Source organism: Ranitomeya variabilis, chromosome 2, assembly GCF_051348905.1.
Source record: "Ranitomeya variabilis isolate aRanVar5 chromosome 2, aRanVar5.hap1, whole genome shotgun sequence".
In the NCBI taxonomy this organism is placed as follows: domain Eukaryota; kingdom Metazoa; phylum Chordata; class Amphibia; order Anura; family Dendrobatidae; genus Ranitomeya; species Ranitomeya variabilis.
In genome coordinates, this window is record NC_135233.1 from 459,272,476 (window position 1) to 459,294,369 (window position 21,894).

The 21,894-nt window shown below is 46.7% G+C and overlaps 2 protein-coding genes and 4 non-coding genes across 9 annotated transcripts in view; 2 read left to right on the forward strand and 4 right to left on the reverse strand.

The window, feature by feature from the left end:
• Nucleotides 1-2,701, forward strand: part of KAT5 (lysine acetyltransferase 5) — a 29,657-nt gene extending 26,956 nt beyond the window's left edge. For all 3 annotated transcript variants that reach the window (XM_077287428.1, XM_077287430.1, XM_077287429.1), the window contains 2 exons: nucleotides 779-860; nucleotides 1,810-2,701. In XM_077287428.1, the coding sequence (XP_077143543.1) occupies nucleotides 779-860; nucleotides 1,810-1,944 (217 nt within the window). In that variant the 3' untranslated portion in view covers nucleotides 1,945-2,701. The remainder of the gene's footprint in view (nucleotides 1-778; nucleotides 861-1,809) is intronic.
• Nucleotides 2,702-9,180: 6,479 nt separating this feature from the next.
• Nucleotides 9,181-18,339, reverse strand: RNASEH2C (ribonuclease H2 subunit C). 2 transcript variants are annotated; one of them, XM_077287431.1, is made up of 4 exons: nucleotides 18,161-18,339; nucleotides 11,047-11,159; nucleotides 10,006-10,125; nucleotides 9,181-9,375 (listed from the first exon to the last, which is right to left on the reverse strand). In XM_077287431.1, exons 1-4 carry the CDS (start codon nucleotides 18,333-18,335, stop codon nucleotides 9,355-9,357), a joined length of 429 nt encoding a protein of 142 aa, XP_077143546.1. In that variant the 5' UTR covers nucleotides 18,336-18,339; the 3' UTR covers nucleotides 9,181-9,354. The 2 variants fall into 2 exon arrangements, with proteins under 2 accessions (XP_077143546.1, XP_077143547.1); XM_077287432.1 differs by having other exon boundaries at nucleotides 18,040-18,272.
• An 88-nt stretch (nucleotides 18,340-18,427) lies between these two features.
• On the reverse strand, nucleotides 18,428-18,510 carry TRNAL-CAG (transfer RNA leucine (anticodon CAG)). The gene has a single exon. It is a non-coding gene; the product is annotated as a tRNA-Leu (tRNA).
• A 537-nt stretch (nucleotides 18,511-19,047) lies between these two features.
• TRNAL-CAA (transfer RNA leucine (anticodon CAA)) lies at nucleotides 19,048-19,158 on the forward strand. Its single transcript has 2 exons — nucleotides 19,048-19,085; nucleotides 19,113-19,158. It is a non-coding gene; the product is annotated as a tRNA-Leu (tRNA).
• A 607-nt stretch (nucleotides 19,159-19,765) lies between these two features.
• On the reverse strand, nucleotides 19,766-19,848 carry TRNAL-CAG (transfer RNA leucine (anticodon CAG)). Its single transcript has one exon. It is a non-coding gene; the product is annotated as a tRNA-Leu (tRNA).
• Nucleotides 19,849-20,707: 859 nt separating this feature from the next.
• On the reverse strand, nucleotides 20,708-20,779 carry TRNAQ-UUG (transfer RNA glutamine (anticodon UUG)). The gene has a single exon. It is a non-coding gene; the product is annotated as a tRNA-Gln (tRNA).
• Nucleotides 20,780-21,894: the final 1,115 nt, after the last annotated feature.

A 21,894-nucleotide genomic window follows, 5' to 3' on the forward strand; every position in this document is an offset into this window, starting at 1 on the left:
AGAGCCACCTTGTGCAGCAGTAATGCTGCATTCTGACAAGGTGGCTCTTTTAGTTCTGGGTGCTGTAACTAGAGAAATAATCAGTTTTATAATTTGTCAGAAATACCTTTTCTTCAGTCAAGGAGGCCACACAGCCGTCACTCACATCTTCTTGGCGCCGCCTCCTCCTCACCGCTGTTTTGAAAATAGCCTTCACCTGCACTCTTTTCCCCGGCCTGGTGCAGGTGCAGTGAGCGCTGCCCGTCCTCTGTTCTCATATGCAGTCCAGCTGACTGCGCCTGTGCGGCCGCCCTGCCTGTGAATCCCAGCCCCGCAGTGACTTATGATTTTTTCACATTGCGGGGCTGGGATTCACAGGCAGGGCGGCCGCGCAGGCGCTAGACTGCATATGAGGACAGACGGGCAGCGCTCACTGCGCCTGCTCAAGGCAGGAGAAAAGAGCGCAGGGGCCGGCAGATTTCAAAGCAGTGGTGAGGAGGCAGCACCCGGCGCCCAGAAGATTTGAGTGATGGCTGTGCGGCGTCTGAAGCAGAGGGGGAAAGGCCTGCCTCCAGGACTGAAGAAAGGTATTTCTGACAAATTATAAAACTGATTATTTTGGCAGTTACAGAACCCAGAACTAAAAGAGCCACCTTGTCAGAATGCAGCATTACTGCTGCACAAGGTGGCTCTTTTAGTTTGAAACGACTGGGGGGGTGACAGGTTCCCTTTAAGTCTTACAATGTAGTGCCATTACTTTAGGTTACAAATGTACTTATACAATGTTTTATCTGTGCAGTGAAATCAGTGAGATCACCAGTATTAAAAAGGAAGATGTCATCTCCACACTGCAGTATCTGAACCTCATCAACTACTACAAGGTAACTATCACACAGCGGTTGTAAAGGGATTGTACTGTCAATCAACAGACTCCTGAATCGGGATGGCATGCGGTGTGCACACTGTCAGGACTCCCTGGTATTGCCGCTGCAAGAGGGTGGTCATGTGCCAGCAAGTATGCTTGTTTGCACAGTCACAGGCAGACTAAACCTAATCTGGTTTATCTCAATGCACTTGTATTAGGCTGAGCACGTCTAGTCGGCATGTGCCTAAAGTATGCAAATCGCATACATACGGTCCCATGACCGCCGACTTGCATTGGCAAAACTGGCAAATCCTACCAGTGTGCACACCATTGTCTGCTGACTCTAAGTGTCTACAGACTTTTGTGTCATGCCTGGACAACCCTTTAATCAACTGTCCATCTTGGGAAAACTGTTTTCTATGTGTATTAGGCTACGTTCACATTTGCGTTGTGCGCCGCAACGCACAACGCAAATGTGAACGCATGCACAACGCAGCGTTTTGTGACGCATGCGTCCTTTTTTTGCTTGATTTTGGACGCACCAAAAATGCAACTTGCTGCGTCCTGTGCGCCCAGACGCGTGCGCCGCAGGGACGCATGCGTCACAAAACGCAAGTGCGACGCATGTCCATGCGCCCCCATGTTAAATATAGGGGTGCATGACGCATGCGGCGGCGCCCGACGCTAATGTGAACGTAGCCTTAGGACACGTGGAGGTAAATAGGTGTTCTTGTTCAAGACAAAATGGGAAATATTTTCACATTCATGCATTGCTTTTTTTAATAGGCCTATGCTGTACTTTACTAGGTGGTTTTGTGGGAATCCTATATTTTCTCCATGAGACTTGGCCACTCTGCACCTTTAAAATTCACTTGATTAGAGGGGGAAAAAACTTTTTTTATTAAGTTAAAACAGTCCATCTGATTTACTCACATGATATTGGTCATGTTTTTTTTTTTTTTCAGGGCCAGTATATCCTGACACTCTCTGAAGACATTGTTGAAGGTCATGAAAGAGCCATGCTGAAGAGGATTTTGAGGATAGATTCCAAATGCCTGCACTTCACACCAAAGGACTGGAGCAAACGAGGGAAATGGTGACGGAAGACTGTCAAGGCTCGGTTGTTTGAGCCGGATGGACTCTGCTGCTCTTGGACGATTTGCACAAGTGTGTTCAAGAGATGACTGTTTCATTCCTGAATGTCCGGGTTTCACGTTTGAACATATTTGTATTTCCTGAAAGCTGCAGCTTTTAATATAAAGTAGTGGCTCAGTACAGAAAAGGACCAGTGCTGGTAAATTGTGTGATCAGCAGGAGCAGCGGACAGAGGAAATCTGATGGTTGAAGCACAATTATAAACTAAACCGACAGATGCTGATGGGTCATTTGACCACATTGTGAGCAGAGCTAGTGTCTTACAAACTGTTAACTGCATAATGTGTCTTCTGGCTCCCCTAGATAATATACAAGAACCTAGCTGTAAGGAATTGACAAGTTATATGCAAGAATTGGGTTACGACTTGGCTTGTAAGATGCTGAAGTGGAAAATGGGACCGCCCGTGGGTGAACATTTCAGAGTATAATTGCCAAAAAAAAGTCTGTTCCCGTCAGCAACTATTTCTGCCAATGTTCAGGGAAATGTTTTGCAGCAGACTAAACGCAAGAAATCCGTATAAAATGTATATAGACATGTGTTTCGCAGATGTATAAAGTGTTTTCATAAGATGATAGGAGTCTATTTCCAACTATTTATTTTCTAGGCTCTCTCTGATTTATTCACCAATGGCATTGCAGTTTTTTCCCTCCCGTGTAGTGCACTACTGGTTCTTAATAAAATGGCAACACATTTGTATTTTATGAGGTTTCATAAACCTGATTTTGTTTTATCCAGGAGGTAAGCATTTGCCAGCACAGTGGTCCTCTGCCAGTGTCTTTCTCCACTTGTTGTACTGAGTATAGGAAGGTGCATGCACCATATAAGAGTTGCTGCATTAATGGAGTGTGAACAGTACTACACCCCCAGGTGTTCTCCGCTATAACACTAGATGTGTTACACAAACTTTCCACTATAAGGGTATGTGCACACACTGCGGATCCGCAGCAGTTTTCCCTGAGTTTACAGTACCATGTAAACCTATGGAAAACAAAATCCGCAGCAAAAGAGGGATTTTTGGTTCTTACCGTAAAATCTTTCTTGGAGCCTTCATTGGGGGACACAGGTAACCATGGGTGTATGTTGCTGTCGCTAGGAGGCTGACACTATGCAAATAAAGAAATTAACTCCTCCCCGGCAGTATACACCCTCCGACAGGCAACTCAGTTGGTGCAAAAGCAGTAGTAGGAACAAGTATAAACAAGTCAACCTATGTACCAACCCACAACAATGGCACGTTGGTCAATACGGTACAACATAAAGGGAGGGTGTTGTGTCCCCCAATGAAGGCGCCAAGAAATATTTTATGGCAAAAACCAAAAATCCCTCTCTCGCTTCATTGAGGGACACAGGTAACCCATGGGATGTCCAAAAGCAGTCCCCAGGGTGGGATAAGAATAGAGAACTAGATCGGCCGATGCGAAACCACCGCCTGCAGTATCTTCCTCCCCAGGCCTGCATCTGCAGAAGCATGAATGTGCACCTTGTAGAATTTCACAAAGGTGTGGATGGACAACCAAGTTGCGGCCTTGCAAACCTGCGAGGCCGCAGCTTGGTGACGAACTGCCCAAGAAGCTCCCACAGCCTGGGTAGAGTGAGCCCTCACCCCCGGGGGAGGCTGTTTGTCTTGAACACGGTATGCCTCCAGGATCGCCGAACGGATACACCGAGCAATTGTGGACTTTGAGGCGGGGAGCCCCTTCTGACGACCTTCCAAGACAACAAACAGAGGGTCGAACTGACGAAAAGGAGCAGTTCCAGCAAGGTAGACTCTGATAGCCCTGACCACATCCAAATTGTGGAGAGATTTCTCCAAAGGATGAACTGGGGAAGGGCACAAAGAAGGAAGGACGATGTACTCATTGATGTGAAAAGCCGAAACCACCTTTGGCAGAAAAGGAGGAACAGGCCGAAGGACAACTTTGTCCTGATGAAGGACCAGAAAGGGAGAACGACAGGACAACTCGGAAACTCTCCTGATCAAAGTGATGGAGACCAAAAAAGCTACTTTCCAGGAAAGAAGCGATAAAGAGATGTCCCGAATCGGTTCAAAAGGCGTACACTGGAGGGTGCCGAGCACAAGGTTGAGGTCCCAAGGAGCGACAGGAGGATGGTAAGGAGGTGCAACATGAGCAACCCCCTGAAGGAAGGTTCTCACCTGGGGAAGAGAAGCAAGGTCTCTTTTACAGAGAATTGACAAGGCAGAAACCTGACCCTTTAACGTGCTCAGGGAGAGGTTCGAATCTAGACCTGACTGAAGAAATCAGAGAAGGGAAAAAAACATCGGGGATAGACCATTGCCGTCACACCATCGGAAAAAGGCCTTCCAACATCTATGGAAGATGCCGGTTTCCTAGCTCTTATCATGGTTTGTATGACACGTTGAGAAAAACATGCGTCCTTCGGGATCGCGGCCTCAACGGCCATACCATTAAATTCAGAGACCGAGAACTCGAGGAAGAGGGGACCCTGCAATAGAAGATCCGGACGTCTGGGAGCCTCCAAGGTACGTCCGATAACATGTTCACTAGCTCCGCATACCAGGCCCTGCGGGACCAATCTGGAGCTACTAATAGAACGGGAACCCCCTCTGACTTTATCTCCTTTACGACTCTTGGAAGCAAGGGAAGAGGCGGGGACAGGTAAGGCATCTGAAAATGGGCCCACGAGAGTGTTGCAGCCGACAGCCCTCGGATCCCGGGACCTGGACACGTACTGGGAAACCTTGTGGTTTGCTCGGGAGGCCATTAGGTCGACGTCCGGCACGCCCCACCTTTGGCAAATCTGGTCGAAGACAGCGGGGAGAAGAGCCCACTTGCCTGACATGAGCCCCTGACGGCTGAGAAAGTCGGCTTCCCAATTGTCCACCCCTGGGATGTGGACAGCTGATATGGAGGGAACTGGGCGGTCTAAGGAGAGTGGATTCATGTCCCAAACTGAAAAAAGGGCCAGCTGGAGAGGGCGAGAGTGGAACTGAGCATAAGGGACCGCTTCCATGGCAGCGACCATCTTGCCCAGAACCCTCATGCCGAACGGTAGAAGGGTAGGACGCTTTAGGACTTTGATGCCCCTCCGAAGAGAGAGGAGTTTCTCCCTTGGGAGGAAGACCTGAGCCTGAATGGTGTCTAATTCCATGCCAGGAATTCTAGACCCTGGGTCAGAATCAAGGTGGACTTTTGTTTGTTGATTATCCAACAGAGGCGGGTTAACATGTCCATGGTGATCTGGAGTCGCGGCAAGACAGACCCTTTACGAGATCGTCGAGATAGGGGATTACGAAAATCCCCTTCGACCAAAGGATGGCCATGACCGCCGCCATTACCTTCGTAAAGACTCTGGGGGCGGACGCCAAGCCGAAAGGAAGACCCGTGAATTGGAAATGTTGGTCCTGGATCGCAAAACAAAGGAACCTCTGATGCTGAACACAAATTGGAATGTGCAGATACGCATCCCGAATGTTCACAGAGCACAGAAATTCTCCTGGTTCCATGGAGGCAATCACCGAGCGCAGAGATTCTATCTTGAAGTGCCGAGTCCGGAGGTGGCGGTTCAACCGTTTGAGGTCTAAAATCGGGCGAAGAGAGCAGTCTTTTCGGAACTACAAATAGAGTTGAGTAAAAAACGGAAAACCGCTGGTTGGAAGGTACTGGGACAATTACCCCTGAGGCGAGAAGGGAATCGACTGCCTGAAAAAGCCCTGGGACATGGGAGGGCGGGAGAGGAAAAAACGTCTTCCTGGGGGCGACGAAAATTCTATTTTGTAACCTGATGTGACAATCTCCCTGACCCAGGCGTCGTCGACCACCGATAACCAAGGCTCAGTGAACAGAAGAAGCCTGCCTCTCACCCTGGAAAGATTTCCAGGTGAGGGGTGACCCATCATTTGGAAGAAAATCTGTGGTCGCGCGAACTGGAAGATTTGGAGGAGCGGCCTTTAGCTCTCCAGTGAGGGGTAGGCCTGAAACAAGGCTTCCTTCGGTCCCTTTGAGTGGAAGACCGGTCATGCTGAGAGGCACCACCTGAGGAGGCATGGGATCCCTTACTATTGAAGGACGCCTAGGCTTAGATTGCGGAAGAGAAGTGCTCTTACCGTCCGTGGCGTCGGAGATCATTTGGTCTAGCTCTGCTCCAAAGAGCCTGGATCCCTGGAAGGGCAAACCTGTGAGGGATTTTTTGGAAGCGGGATCTGCGTTCCACGCCTTCAGCCAGAGGACCCGGCGAATGGTGACGATATTGCTGTTTGCCCTTGCATCCAGAGAAGCATTCAGAAGGTACTTTCCAGCCAGTGAAATCTGATCTGCTAAATCCGCTAGCTCATGTGCGGGAGCCGAAGCTACAATGCCTCTGTGTAGGGTTTTGGCCCAGGCCGACACCGCTTTCGCCACCCAGGTAGAGGCGAAATTGGGGCAGAGAGAGGTACCAGAAGCTTCAAAAGCTGATTTGGTTAGAGACTCAATTTGTCTGTCCGTGGGGTCCTTTAGAGATGCAGAGTCAGGAATGGACAGCACTGTCTGGGAGGATAATCTAGATACAGGTGGATCTACCTTAGGAGATTCAGACCATTTGCTAACAAGGTCTGCAGCAAACGCGTATAAAATGTCTAAACGTTTCCTCCCTGGAAAACTTTTACCGGGGTGTTCCTTATGATTGGGAAAAACTCTAGAAGGACGCATCATCCGTTTGAAAGTAACAGAGATGTCCCGAGAAGCTGCCTCTTCCTCCTTAAGCTCAAGTGTTTGAATAATGGCTGCGATAAGGCTGTCAACCATATAATGCGTTGCGGAAGTCTGATCTGCATCTGAGTCAGAATCCGACTGAGAGGATACATCTGACCCGACGTCCACCTGCGAGGAGGGAGAACGGGTAGAGAGTGGTATTCCGGCGGACGCAGTTGGATCCGGAGAAGTGGATGCTGCTGTTGCTTGAAGATTTTCCTACCTGAAGATGAGGAACGCATCAGGATCCCTTGATGGCAAAAAGGGTCGTGGGAGATGTGGTCCTCCTTCCCGCGCTATATCAACCGGCGCAGAAGACGGCATCAACCCCTTAAAAGGGGGGAGGTCACCGCAGGCCATTCCGAGGAGAGGGATGGGGGTGGGGAAAAAGGCAAGGACTGGCCACCGAAAGTAAACATGAACACCCCAGGGTGACATGAAAACAGTCCTGCCCAGCGGATCTGTGAGGGTGCGATGTGGGTGATACCACACTGCTCTCTCGGTCGCTTAATGCGGGGAATCAGGGTGAGAAGAACTGCACCCTGTAACCCCAGAAGTGTATCTGAAATGGAAGGGAAAAAGATTAATAAACACACAAAATCCCTGAAAGAAAATGAAATGCGGATCTGGTGTTAGATCCAGGTCCGCCTCCTACAGACACTAAGCAAAAACTGAGTTGCCTGGTGCCTGTCGGAGGGTGTATACTGCCGGGGAGAAGTTATTTTTCTTTATTTGCATAGTGTCAGCCTCCTAGCGACAGCAGCATATACCCATGGTAACCTGTGTCCCCCAATGAAGCGAGAAAGAAAAAACGCGCGGAAACGTAGTGTTTATTCCGCAGCAGTTTACACCTGCTCCATAATAGGAATCTGCACAAAAATCGTGGTAATTCCGCAATGCATTTACCAAAATCAGTCCGGAAAAATCCGCAGAGTAATCTGCAGTGTGTGCACATAGCCTAAATCTGCATGTGTTATGTATTGCAATAGGTGAAATCCAGTTTCCATTTCTGCTGTGGATTGTTTTTGCCATGGAATACAGTAACATCTGCAACTTTTAACCCCTTAGTAATCGGGCAAATTTGTACAATTCTGACCACTGTCCCTTTATGAGGTTATAACTCTGGAACGCTTTTACGGATCCCGCTGATTCTGATTGGTTTTTTTTCCTGTCATTGTACTTCATGTTAGTGGAAAATTTTCTTTGATATGACTTGTGTTTATGAAAACAAAAACGATAAATTTTGAAAATTTAGCAACTCTCAAACTTTGACTTTTTTTATGCCCTAAAATCAGTCATATTTCACAAAAGTTAATAAATAACATTTCCCACATGTCTACTTTACATCGGCACAATTTTGGAAACAATTGTTAGGAAGCTAAGGGTTAAAAGTTAACCAGTGATTTTCTAATTTTTTCCAACAAAATTTACAAAACTATTTGTTTAGGGGCCACCTCACATTTGAAGTGACTTTGGGGGTCAATATAATAGAAAATACCCAAAAGTGACAGCATTCTAAACTGCACCTCCTCAAGGTGCGCAAAACCACATTCAAGAAGTTTATTAACCCCTCAGGTTCTTCACCAGAACTACAGCAACGTGGAAGGAAAAAAATTAACATATTACTTTTTTTTTCACAAAATTTACTTTGGAACCAATTTTTTTTTTCTTCACAAGGCTATCAGGAGAAAATCAGGAGAAAATGGACCACAAAATTTGTTGTGCAATGTCTCCTGAGTACGCCGATACCCCGTATGGGGGGGGGGGGGGGGGGGGGCGGGGCCGATATTGGGGTGCATGTCAGGGCTCAGAAGGGAGGGAGCACCAATAGATTTTTTTTTTTTTTTACGTAAAATTGGCTGGTATCAATTGGTGGTTCCATGTGTTTGGAGACCCCCCTTATGTACCTAAACAATGGAAACCCATGAATTCTAACTCCAACCCTAGCCGTAGCTCACCCTTAGCCCCAGCTCATCCGTAGCCCAGAACCTGCCTACCCCGCCCCCAGCCATAGCCCAGCCCCTATAAATCCACCCCACCTCTAGCCCTAACCGTAGCCCACCCCTAGCTGTAGCATAGCCATAGCCCACGCCTAATTCAAGCCCGCCCACAGCTGTAGCCTAGCCCCAGCCTACCCCTAGCCCCAATAAATCCATACCACCCCTAGTCCCAGCCGTAGCCCACCCCAAGCTCATCCACAGCTATAGCCTAGCCCCAGCCGTAGCCCACCCTTAGCCTAGCCCCAATAAACCCACACCACCCCTATCCCGCCCACAGCTGTAGCCCATCCCTAGCCTAGCCCCAATAAACCCACACCACCCCTAGCCCAGCCCCAGCCCACCCCTAGCCGAGTATTATCATTTATAATCCAGCCACATATTTGTGAACTGTACACTGGCACCATGTACTACCTCCACGTTGTTGTATAAGAGCTGCACTTCCCACATATACGGTTCAGAAAAAAAATATCCAATTTGATTTTTTCATTAAATCTGTTGCAGACAGGAACATGACAAGTATATCCATCACAAGTAACAGAGTTATATACAGAGGCTGCGATGCAAAAATATGGAAAAGAAACACTGCAGAGTTTTAACAATCTAGTATAATGGTTTTCTTCTACCAAAGACAACATTCAGTTTCTATTCAACTGGGGCATGAATCTGAAAAACATAATGCATCAGATTATTTTACAGCTGCCGGCAAAGATACACAAACTAAACTGTATATTCACAAGCAACAGAGTTATTCGCATCATTTCTGCCACTGAGAATCCATTTCATACATGGTAATGAGGAGGACGCGCCTGGATTTCCACGAGCTCTACTCATTTACAGGCGGGCAGAATGATCATTCTGTTTCCATACACCATCAGGTTTCTAGCTGTACATCCCATTTACATGGGTGACGTGCAACCGATAATTATCTTTTTTTTGCAGGCAAAAACCAATCACATGACGAAGGAGTGTCTTGCTTGTTTGTCAAATGACTGCCAGCATGTTTACAAGGGTGGATAATTGGAAGGGCACATTTGCTGATTATCTACTCATAGAAGAGGGTAATTTTTTTTCCTACAAGTAAAAAAATAAATCCATATTTATGAGCTTCCTGCTACAAAGGAGTATGGAAACGGGGTTAATTCTTTTCCTTCGATGCGCACAAAATGGTGTTTCTGTGGGCTGAATGTGATGTCAAAAACAATCTGCAGTTCCACTGTGGATTGTACAGGTGGGGGGCATTGTCACATCGGATAGTAGCATGTGGTTATTTGGACAAGTTTGGGGAGTTCTTACCGCAGAAGCTATTTCCGGCCACGCCAGTGACATTACTAACACATCGTCTGCAGATGGTGGGGTCTCCAAGTTCCATTGTGTGAATGATTGAAAGGTGGATCTGACATTTAAACAACGATCCTGGAAATGAAACATAAAATATGGTGAATTCCAGAATCATAAACCTCATATCAGGTCACAATATAAATACCAAAATTAACATAAAGTGGCATAAGAATGGCGAATAGACGATACAGTAGTTGGGAGACATCTAGATTAAAGACGCAGTGATTGTATAGATATGGGGGATTCTGGACTCTTCCTCAATGCTGAGCCATGGAGTATACTGGATTTTTGCCTTCTGCTTCCAGACGATAAAGCGTAATGGTGGAGAAGGGAGGAATAACAGTGAGCCCACATCATTGGATGTGTATGTCGTTTACGGTCAGATTAACCACATGGATGAATCTCAGACCCATATTGAATGCGTACAGTTTACTCAGACGACATCCAGTCCTTTCTGGGGAAAAATATTGTCACATCTTTAAAAAAAATAAAATAAAAAAAAACTATTGAAAACAGTCCTGGACAATTTTTTTTTTTTTTTTTTTTTACTATGGGCGCAAAAACTAGCAAGCATTTGCTAGTAAAGGCAACTACCTGCCTGTTCTACCCGAAGCTGGCTCAGGGGGATTACTGACCGCTCCTGCCGTCAATTCAGCTGTTCCACACCACCAAAGTTCCTCTTTGGAGCTGCTCTGGCTACGAGGCATAATTGGTGGCGTCATGCTGATTAGCAGTGGGGAACTGGATGTCCATTAGTAGTTCACCGGCAATCACGCCCTATGAACAGAGTAGAGAAAAAGAGAAGCCGCTACTTTTGGCGATGTGACGTCAGACGCTGAATTGCCGGCAGGAGCGACCTGTGATCACTGTGGCAGTAGAGATCTGCCTGTTAGTTCTTAGGATCATCGTAAAAAAATGAAATCGTCCTTGCCAAACCCTGGAATATCCAAATCTTTGAATTTTTACTCTTGTAAAAATGGATCAACTGAATCCTACCTCTTCCTCGGAGCACGGTTTATGATCTTCCTTCAGGACAATGCCCATGTATCCAGCTGGTACGCTGACTTCTTGCCCTCGGAGCATCCTTCCTCGGAAGGACACTTCTTTTCCTGTTAGATACAGAGTTCAAGTCTGGAAACGTGAGCTGTCTGCCCATCATCATCTCATGTACTTTTTACTTGTGGCATTGTGCAGTACATACTATGTATTTTACATACACGACACCATTAATTCACCAGAGTTTTACAGACATCATCATCACTGTCCCCATTGGGGCTCACAATCTAAATTCCCTGTCGGTGTTGTCTTTGAACATACTACACTGCTCAAAAAAATAAAGGGAACACTAAGGCTATGTGCACACTTTGCGGGGTCTCTGTGGGTTCTCCCGCAGAGGATTTGATAAATCTGCAGGGCAAAACTGCTGCGGTTATCCCTGCAGATTTATCGCGGTTTGTTTTGCGGTTTCCGCTGCGGGTTTACTCCTATACTATTGATGCAGCATCAATAGTAATGTTAAAAATAATAAAAAATGGTTATATACTCACCCTCTGACGTTCCAATCTCCTCGGCGCTGCACGCGGCGGTCCGGTTCCAAAGATGCTGTGCGAGAAGGACCTTCGTGACGTCATGGTCATGTGATCGCGACGTCATCTCAGGCCCTGCTCGCACAGCAACCCTGAGACCGGACGGCCGCGTGCAGCGCTGAGTATATCATTTTTTAATTTAATTCTTTTTTTTTTTTACACAAATATGGTTCCCAGGGCATGGAGGAGAGTCTCCTCCCCTCCACCCCGGGTACCATCTGCACATTATGCCCTTACTTCCCGCATCGTGGGCACAGCCCCATGCGGGAAGTTAGCGGATCAATGCATTCCTATGTGTGCAGAATCGCAGCGATTCTGCGCAAAATGTGAACATGGCCTTAAACAACAGAATATAACTCCAAGTAAATCAAACTTCTGTGAAATCAAACTGTCCACTTAGGAAGCAACACTGATTGACAATCAATTTCACATGCTGTTGTGCAAATGGAATAGACAACAGGTGGAAATTATTGGCAATTATCAAGACACACTCAATAAAGGAGTGGTTCTGCAGGTGAGGACCACAGACCACATCTCAGTACCAATGCTTTCTGGCTAATGTTTTGGTCACTTTTGAATGTTGGTTCTGCTTTCACACTTATGGTAGCATGAGATGGACTTTACAATCTACACAAGTGGGTCAGGTAGTGCAGCTCATCCAGGATGGCACATCAATGCGAGCTGTGGCAAGGTTTGCTGTGTCTGTCAGTGTAGTGTCCAGAGGCTGGAGGCGCTACTAGGAGACAGGCCAGTACACCAGAAGACATGGAGGGGGCCGTAGAGGGCAACAACCCAGCAGCAGGACCGCTACCTCAGCCTTTGTGCAAGGAGGAACACTGCCAGAGCCCTGCAAAATGACCTCCAGCAGGCCACAAATGTGCATGTGTCTGCACAAACGGTTAGAAACCGACTCCATGAGGATGGTCTGAGTACCCGACGTCCACAGATGGGGGTTGTGCTCACAGCCCAACACCGTGCAGGACGCTTGGCATTTACTACAGAACACCAGGATTGGCAAATTCGCCAATGGCGCCCTGTGCCCTTCACAGATGAAAGCAGGCTCACACTGAGCAAATGTGAGACGTGGCAGAGTCTGGAGATGCCGTGGAGAGCGATCTGCTGCCTGCAACATCCTTCAGCATGACCGGGGTTTGGCAGTGGGTCAGTAATGGTGTGGGGTGGCATTTCTTTAGAGGGCTGCAAAGCCCTCCATGTGCTCGCCAGAGGTAGCCTGACTGCCATTAGGTACCGAGATGAGATCCTCAGACCCCTTGTGAGACCATATGCTGGTGCGGTTGGCCCTGGGGTCCTCCTAATGCAGGACAATGCCAGACCTCATGTGGCTGGAGTGTGTCAGCAGTTCCTGCAAGATGAAGGCATTGAAGCTATGGACTGGCCCGCCCGTTCCCCAGACCTGAATCTGATTGAACACATCTGGGACATCATGTCTCGCACTATCCACCAACGTCACATTGCACCACAGACTGTCCAGGAGATGGCAGATGCTTTAGTTCAGGTCTGGGAGGAGATCCCTCAGGAGACCATCTGGCGCCTCATCAGGAGCATGCCCAGGCACTGTAGGGAGATCATACAGGCACGTGAAGGCCACACACACTACTGAGCATCATTACCTTATCTTGATGCATTTCCACTGAAGTTGGATCAGCCTGCAATTTGATTTTCCACTTTGATTTTGAGTATCATTCCAACTCCACACCTCCGTGGGATATTAGTTGTGATTTACATTGATCATTTTTAGGTTTTACTGTTCTCAACACATTCCATTATGTAATGAATAAAGATTTACAGTACAACTGGAATATTTCATTCAGTGATATCTAGGATGTGGGATTTTAGTGTTCCCTTTATTTTTTTGAGCAGTGTATATAGTGTTTTTTCCTCAAGGTGCTATTCACATAGGCAGGTTTTCATTGCTTTATGCCATTTCTTTGTATTCTGCTGCACCATTCCCATGTGTAGAGGCCCTGTAACACCCGAAGCCATGGTATGATGCCAGTGTGAACCAACATTCCTATAGCTTTGTGCTATATGAAAAACACAAAGGACAACATTTAAGGCACCTGAAATACAGACCACAATGGAGACACATATGAAGCTGTAAATACAGGTCAGGAGACCAGCAGTCAGTCTGGGCATTGTGGTCCACATGTGCACCATCGAATATGCTAGTGTCAATCCAGCCTTGGAGCTCATTCATATATCAGTTATTTTTCTTGTACGCAAAAATCAGCCGGCGTTTCATCAGCGTTTGTGATCAAAGTGTTATCAGAGTTTGGACAGTGCCAGTTTTTACCATCAAAAGTCTGGGATGAAAAAAAATAAGATAAATAAAATGGAGATTTCACAAATTAAATTTCATGAATGGCATCCGCACTGACTTTTTTCACGGATCCATAGACTTAAATTGGCCAATTTGATCTGACACTTGGATTAATATCGAGCAAGTGTCCGTACTTTTGTGAAGACCACTCGGGCCAAGGAAAAAAGAAAAACAAACCCTGACATGTGGCTCATACTGTATATAGGGGGGCTGTGAGATGCTCATATTGTATATAGGGGCAGTGTTTGGGCTCATGCTGTATATATAGAGAAGCTATATGGGGGCTCATATTGTATATAGGGGCAGTGTTTGGGCTCATACTGTATATATAGAGAAGCTATATGGGGGCTCATACTGTATATAGGGGCAGTATTTGGGCTCATGCTGTATATATAGAGAAGCTATATGGGGGCTCATACTGTGGATATAGATAAGCTATATGGGGGCTCATACTGTATATAGGGGCAGTGTGTGTGCTCATACTGTGGATATAGACAAGCTATATGGGGGCTCATACTGTGGATATAGATAAGCTATATGGGGGCTCATACTGTGGATATAGATAAGCTATATGGGGGCTCATACTGTGGATATAGATAAGCTATATGGGGGCTCATACTGTATATAGGGGCAATGTGTGGGCTCATACTGTGGATATTGATAAGCTATATGGGGGCTCATACTGTGGATATAGATAAGCTATATGGGGGCTCATACTGTATATAGGGGCAATGTGTGGGCTCATACTGTATATAGACAAGCTATATGGGGGCTCATACTGTGGATATAGATAAGCTATATGGGGGCTCATACTGTGGATATAGATAAGCTATATGGGGGCTCATACTGTGGATATAGATAAGCTATATGGGGGCTCATACTGTGGATATAGATAAGCGAAATAGGGGGGCTCATACTGTATATAGGGGCAATGTGTGGGCTCATACTGTATATAGACAAGCTATATGGGGGCTCATACTGTGGATATAGATAAGCTATATGGGGGCTCATACTGTGGATATAGATAAGCTATATGGGGGTTCATACTGTGGATATAGATAAGCTATATGGGGGCTCATACTGTGGATATAGATAAGCTATATGGGGGCTCATACTGTATATAGGGGCTCATTCTGTATATAGGGGCAATGTGTGGGCTCATACTGTGGATATAGATAAGCTATATGGGGGCTCATACTGTGGATATAGATAAGCTATATGGGGGCTCATACTGTATATAGGGGCAATGTGTGGGCTCATACTGTATATAGACAAGCTATATGGGGGCTCATACTGTATATAGACAAGCTATATGGGGGCTCATACTGTGGATATAGATAAGCTATATGGGGGCTCATACTGTGGATATAGATAAGCTATATGGGGGCTCATACTGTATATAGGGGCAGTGTGTGTGCTCATACTGTGGATATAGATAAGCTATATGGGGGCTCATACTGTGGATATAGATAAGCTATATGGGGGCTCATACTGTGGATATAGATAAGCTATATGGGGGCTCATACTGTATATAGGGGCAGTGTGTGTGCTCATACTGTGGATATAGATAAGCTATATGGGGGCTCATACTGTGGATATAGATAAGCTATATGGGGGCTCATACTGTGGATATAGATAAGCTATATGGGGGCTCATACTGTGGATATAGATAAGCTATATGGGGGCTCATACTGTGGATATAGATAAGCTATATGGGGGCTCATACTGTATATAGGGGCAATGTGGGGGCTCATACTGTGGATATAGATAAGATATATGGGGGCTCATACTGTATATAGGGGGGCAATGTGTGGGCTCATACTGTATATAGACAAGCTATATGGGGGCTCATACTGTGGATATAGATAAACTATATGGGGGCTCATACTGTGGATATAGATAAGCTATATGGGGGCTCATACTGTATATAGGGGCAATGTGGGGGCTCATACTGTGGATATAGATAAGCTATATGGGGGCTCATACTGTATATAGGGGCAATGTGTGGGCTCATACTGTATATAGACAAGCTATATGGGGGCTCATACTGTGGATATAGACAAGCTATATGGGGGCTCATACTGTATAAAGGGGCAGTGTTTGGGCTCATACTGTGTATATAGACAAGCTATATGGGGGCTCATACTGTATAAAGCATGACTGGATTTATACTGTATATAGGGGTAACGTGGAGGCTCATACTGTATAATGAGTGACTGTGGATTGATAATGTATATTGGGGGCTGTGTGTGGTCTCATACAGTATATTGATTGGTGTCAGCATGCTTAAGTCTACTAAATATTAAAAGAACATACCGTAATTATTTTATATTCTATGTTAACATTAGGCAGAGTTAAATGTCAACCTATGGGTTCGGCCCTCCACAACAGTCACAATCTCTCGTGGTCCCTCTGGAATATTAATTGCCAACCCCCCCCCCCCCCATAGACCATCACTTTAGATATAACTTATACTAGAAAGTGTGTGAATGAGCCCACATCTGGCCGATGCATCCATGAAGCCATAGTCACACATCAGTATTTTGTAGCAGTATTTTTAAGTCAAGAAAACAGTAGCACAATAGGGTCTAAAAGATACGATGGGTGGGTGAGGAAATTGCTCACTTGGCTCGGATTGTGTGACCACAACCACAGGAAGCTACTGCAGACCCACATGGAAGCATTAGCAATGTGGTGGGAGGAGATGGGGTCAATATGTTTGGAAATATATACAACCTTGTGGATTTCCTGAGGAAGAAGGTGAATATACTTCGAAATGTGTGGACAAGCTCCATTGGCTCCATCCATCCTCTGAATAGTCATCGCAGGATTAACCCCATCCCCTCCACCATGACTGTTAGGGTCACACCAGTTCTGCGCTTTGTCTTACAAATACTGATGTGTAAATAAGGCCTAAAACAGATGCAAAAGAGGTCAGTCCCCACCAATCGGTAAGCGGTCACTGTCCCTGTAGATCGGCGACAAAGGCGTCCTCTGGGGATAGCAAGTTCACAAAACAGAATATTCTTATTACTGAAGTCAATGAAGAAGAGGAGTTATACACTAGTGGAGCCTCGCACTGGTGACGACACACACAGAAGCCCCTCACCGGAGACGAGACACACACACAGAAGCCCCTCACCGGAGACGACACACACACACACACACACACACACACACACACGAGCCCCTCACCGGAGACGAGACACACACACACACACACGAGCCCCTCACCGGAGACGACACACACACACACACACACACACACACACGAGCCCCTCACCGGAGACGACACACACACACACACACACACACACACACACACACACACGAGCCCCTCACCGGAGACGACACACACACACACACACACACGAGCCCCTCACCGGAGACGACACACACACACACACACACAAGCCCCGCACCGGAGACGACACACACAGTAGCCCCGCACCAGAGACGAGACACACAGACAGGAGCCCCTCACCGGAGACGACACACACACACACACATATGAGCCCCTCACCGGAGACGACACACACACACACACAAGCCCCGCACCGGAGACGACACACACAGTAGCCCCGCACCAGAGACGAGACACACACACACGAGCCCCTCACCGGAGACGAGACACACACACACATGAGCCCCTCACCGGAGACGACACACACACAAGCCCCGCACCGGAGACGACACACACACAAGCCCCGCACCGGAGACGACACACACACACACATGAGCCCCTCACCGGAGACGACACACACACGAGCCCCGCACCGGAGACGACACACACACAAGCCCCGCACCGGAGACGACACACACAGTAGCCCCGCACCAGAGACGAGACACACACACAGGAGCCCCTCACCGGAGACGACACACACACACACACACACACACACACACACACACACACACACACACGGGACTCCCGCACTGTGACAATGGCTGCAGTAGAAAACGGAAGCAGAAAACAAAGAAACACGTCTCACAGAAAAGAGGACTGTATTGCTATGGATCTTCCGCTGCTGCTCTCTGGTGTCTGCACAGTTCTGTCCTCACCTCCAGGTGCCTCTCTCACTGCCGGGGTGAAGAACTCGCTGACATTAGCAGCCCCCCGCCGCTGTATCTGACACGGTAAGAGGTGCAGGGGCTCCCGGGGGGCAGAGGGCAGTGCACCCACCTCCAGCCGGGCCAAAGGTGCCGAGGGCCCATCTGTCATGTCTGCAGACCACGTGGACAGCCACAACCCAACCAGTACACACTCCCGCCAACACCGGGTACACAGGAAATGATGTCACAAATGAAATGACGTCACACAGCGCTGTACAAAAAAAGCGTACAGTGCAGCTGGACATCGGAGCGTTGAAGTAGGACGTAAATGATAATCCGTTGCGACATTATATTAATCACATGTAAACTTGAGAAATCAACAACAAAACAAAACTACTGTCAGAAGTGGGATTCGAACCCACGCCTCCAGGGGAGACTGCGACCTGAACGCAGCGCCTTAGACCGCTCGGCCATCCTGACTCATAGTTATGGGATGTGGCAGAGTCTATGTGTCTGTGTGACCACTGCAGGAAAAGGTCCATAGAAGTGTAGTTCTGTTTTATATTAAGAGCTTTTGTCTATTTTCTCTTTGTTTGCACCTCCCAGTCATTGCTGCTTTCCTCCTGTACTTCCCACATTCTCTATGGTAGTTGTCAGTACTGAACAAGAGGATAACCCTAGAATGTGCATGATTGCTGCTCATTTGCTGAAGCAAAGCAGATCGATTTTATTACCAATGGTTCACAAATTTTCAGGATGGAGAACGATTGGCTCCAATAAACCTCACTGACCTATAACGAGATCTGCCAAGTTCCTGTAGTGTACTTTTTGTTGTGCATGGTGCGCTTTTTTCCCATTCTAAAAACTGAAAAATGTAGAACTATCATCGCAATGCTATGTAACGCTACACTACATTCACACTACTACAGCTCTACCCAGAATCACATCACGTGTGTAGCGCTGCTGCTCCTGCTCTGTATGGCTCATTACTACTTCTGCTCTCTAGTGACATCAGGTGTCAGGATGGCCGAGCGGTCTAAGGCGCCAGACTCAAGAGGAATCTCTTCCCCTAACTGTGGGTGTTCTGGTCTCCGAATGGAGGCGTGGGTTCAAATCCCACTTCTGACACATCATTTTTAATTTAATTTTTTTTTTTTATTATTATTATTATTGCTAATCTTTTAAGCACCGTCCAAGTATTACTTTCAAAGTAATGTAATTTCCAGGATGTGTTAAAAAGAAAAAACACTTGAGACCTCAATTTCTCATAACATGCAGGTGAATTATTTTGGGTTACAGCTGAATAGGGCTAGTTATATTTTCTTAGCAGAAAGAAAAAAACATTCACAAGCAACAACTTAGGCTACTTTCACACTGCAGTCGCTATGCGTCGTTTTGTAGAAAAAACGCATCCTGCAAAAGTGCTTGCAGGATGCGTTTTTTCTCCATTGACTTGCATTAGCGACGCAGTGCGACGCATTGCCACACGTCGCAACCATTGTGCGATGGTTGCGTCGTGTTGCGTCGGACCGTCGCCACCCAAAAACGTTGCATGTAACGTTTTTTGGTGCGTCATGTCCGCCATTTCCGACCGCGCATGCGCCGCCGGAACTCCGCCCCCGCCTCCCCGCACCTCACAATGGGGCAGCGGATGCGTTGGAAAACTGCATCCGCTGCCTCCGTTGTGCGGCGCTTCCACATTATGCGTCATTAAAAAAAGCCTAAAAAGTATATATGTCAGAAGTGGGATTCGAACCCACGCCTCCAGAGGAGACTGCGACCTGAACGCAGCGCCTTAGACCGCTCGGCCATCCTGACAAGTTGGCTCCATGAAACTCATTTATCTAGAAACAGGACATGACGCACCAGACATGGCCGACTTCTGTCCAATCTATTTCATCCAACAATTACACTACTAGAATACGCCAATCCTCGTTAGTATAGTGGTAAGTATCCCCGCCTGTCACGCGGGAGACCGGGGTTCGATTCCCCGACGGGGAGGCGATAAATATTTTCTTGTTTTTAAAAACTGATTTTTTGTGGGAAAAAAAAAGGAAATTTTTTTATTTTTTTATATTCCCCTCACAAATGTTGCATCGAAATATCTCTAAATTTCTATGGAATTAAAATGACTGCTAATAAAATCAGATTATATGAATATATACATACTAGACTGTGGCCCGATTCTAACGCATCGGGTATTCTAGAATATGCATGTCCCCGTAGTATATGGACAATGATGATTCCAGAATAAGCGGCAGACTGTGCCCGTCGCTGATTGGTCGAGGCAACCTTTATGACATCATCATCGCCATGGCAACCATTATGACATCTACGTCGATACTGTGCCCGTGCTGATTGGTCGAGGCTTGGCGGCCTCGACCAATCAGAGACGCGGGATTTCCATTATGACATCATCGTCGCCATGCTGTGCCCGCCAATCAGAGACGCGGGATTTCCAGGACAGACAGACAGACAGAAAGACAGACAGACAGACAGACGGAAAAACCCTTGGACAATTATATAGATTTTTTCTAATTAACTGTATAAATTTCAACATTAAGCACATAGTTTCACATTAGTACAAATGCATTAGTTCATATAAAGGTATAAAGGTATGTTTATGAAATCTATACTGCTTTGCTGGAGATGAGAAAAGTACAAAGCCAAAATATCAAGGTCCCACCGAGATTTGAACTCGGATCGCTGGATTCAAAGTCCAGAGTGCTAACCATTACACCATGGAACCTCCGTGATGACAGAGATCTACAGAAGTACTAATACAGCTCCGCAGCTCCTGCTGCACAGTGGAGCACCACACCGCCACAGCTTTGTTTATTCTTAAGATGCAGCTTCAACTTATTGTCATAGTGAGCACAATATGGTTTACATCATTTGAAATAACAGCGCTGCATGTGTAAAGACGAGCACAATTACCATTTTGTCAGGCCAGTAGTAAAATATTAACAATGCTGCTATTATGCTGTGGATTCTTTTAGGGTATGTGCACACGTTGCAGATTTGCCTGCGGATTTTTCTGCACTGAATCCGCATCTCTTGCCAGAAAACGCAGGTGGGTTTTTAATGCTTTTTTTGCGCATTTGTAATGTGTTTTTTGATGCATTTTTGTATGCGGTTTTGAAAGCTAAATAAAGATGTATTATTGAACCCAAAAAAAAGATTTGTGATTTATTTATTGTCCAACCTCCTCTTTTACATTTGTCCAACCCACACTCCATTACACATAGATAGATTGAGAGATAGATAGATAGATAGATATGTCAAGTCCCCTCTATAATTTGTAAAGCGCTGCAGAATATGTTGGCGCTATATAAATTAAATTATTATTATTATTATTATATATAAAAGCTGTGCAATATATAATGCTGCTGCTGCAATAAAACAAAAAATGACATACTCACCTCTCTTGCTGCCCGCAGCTCCTCAGAGTCCTGTCTCGGCATCTCTCCGCACTGACTGTTCAGGCAGAGGGTGGCGCACAGATTAGTACGTCATCGCGCCCTCTGACCTGAACAGTCATAGCAAGAGGACGGGAAGACGGAGCGGCGCCCGGCGTGTGGAACGCGGACAGGTAACTATGACATACTTACCTGCTCCCAGCGTCCCTGGCTCCTTATCCCGGACAGATGGTCTTCGGGTGCCGCAGCCTCTTCCTCTGTCAGCGGTCACCGTTACCGCTGATTAGAGGAATGAATATGCGGCTCCGCCCCTATGGGAGTGGAGTCCATATTCATAACTTTAATGAGCGGTACCATGTGACCGCTGAACAGGGGCAGAGCTGCGGCACCGAAGACCGTGGGACGGGCAGGAGGAGCGCCGGGACTAGGTGAGTATGCGAAAGTC

Coding starts and splice junctions, on each gene's coding strand:
- RNASEH2C (XM_077287431.1), bottom strand. CDS start 18,335: ATGTCCAGCTGCACTGTACGCTTTTTTTGTACAGCGCTGTGTGACGTC. Junction 10,126..11,046: donor AACCGTGCTCCGAGGAAGAG/GTAGGATTCAGT, acceptor TTTCATTTCCAG/GATCGTTGTTTAAATGTCAG. Junction 9,376..10,005: donor GGCCGGAAATAGCTTCTGCG/GTAAGAACTCCC, acceptor TATGTTTTTCAG/ATTCATGCCCCAGTTGAATA.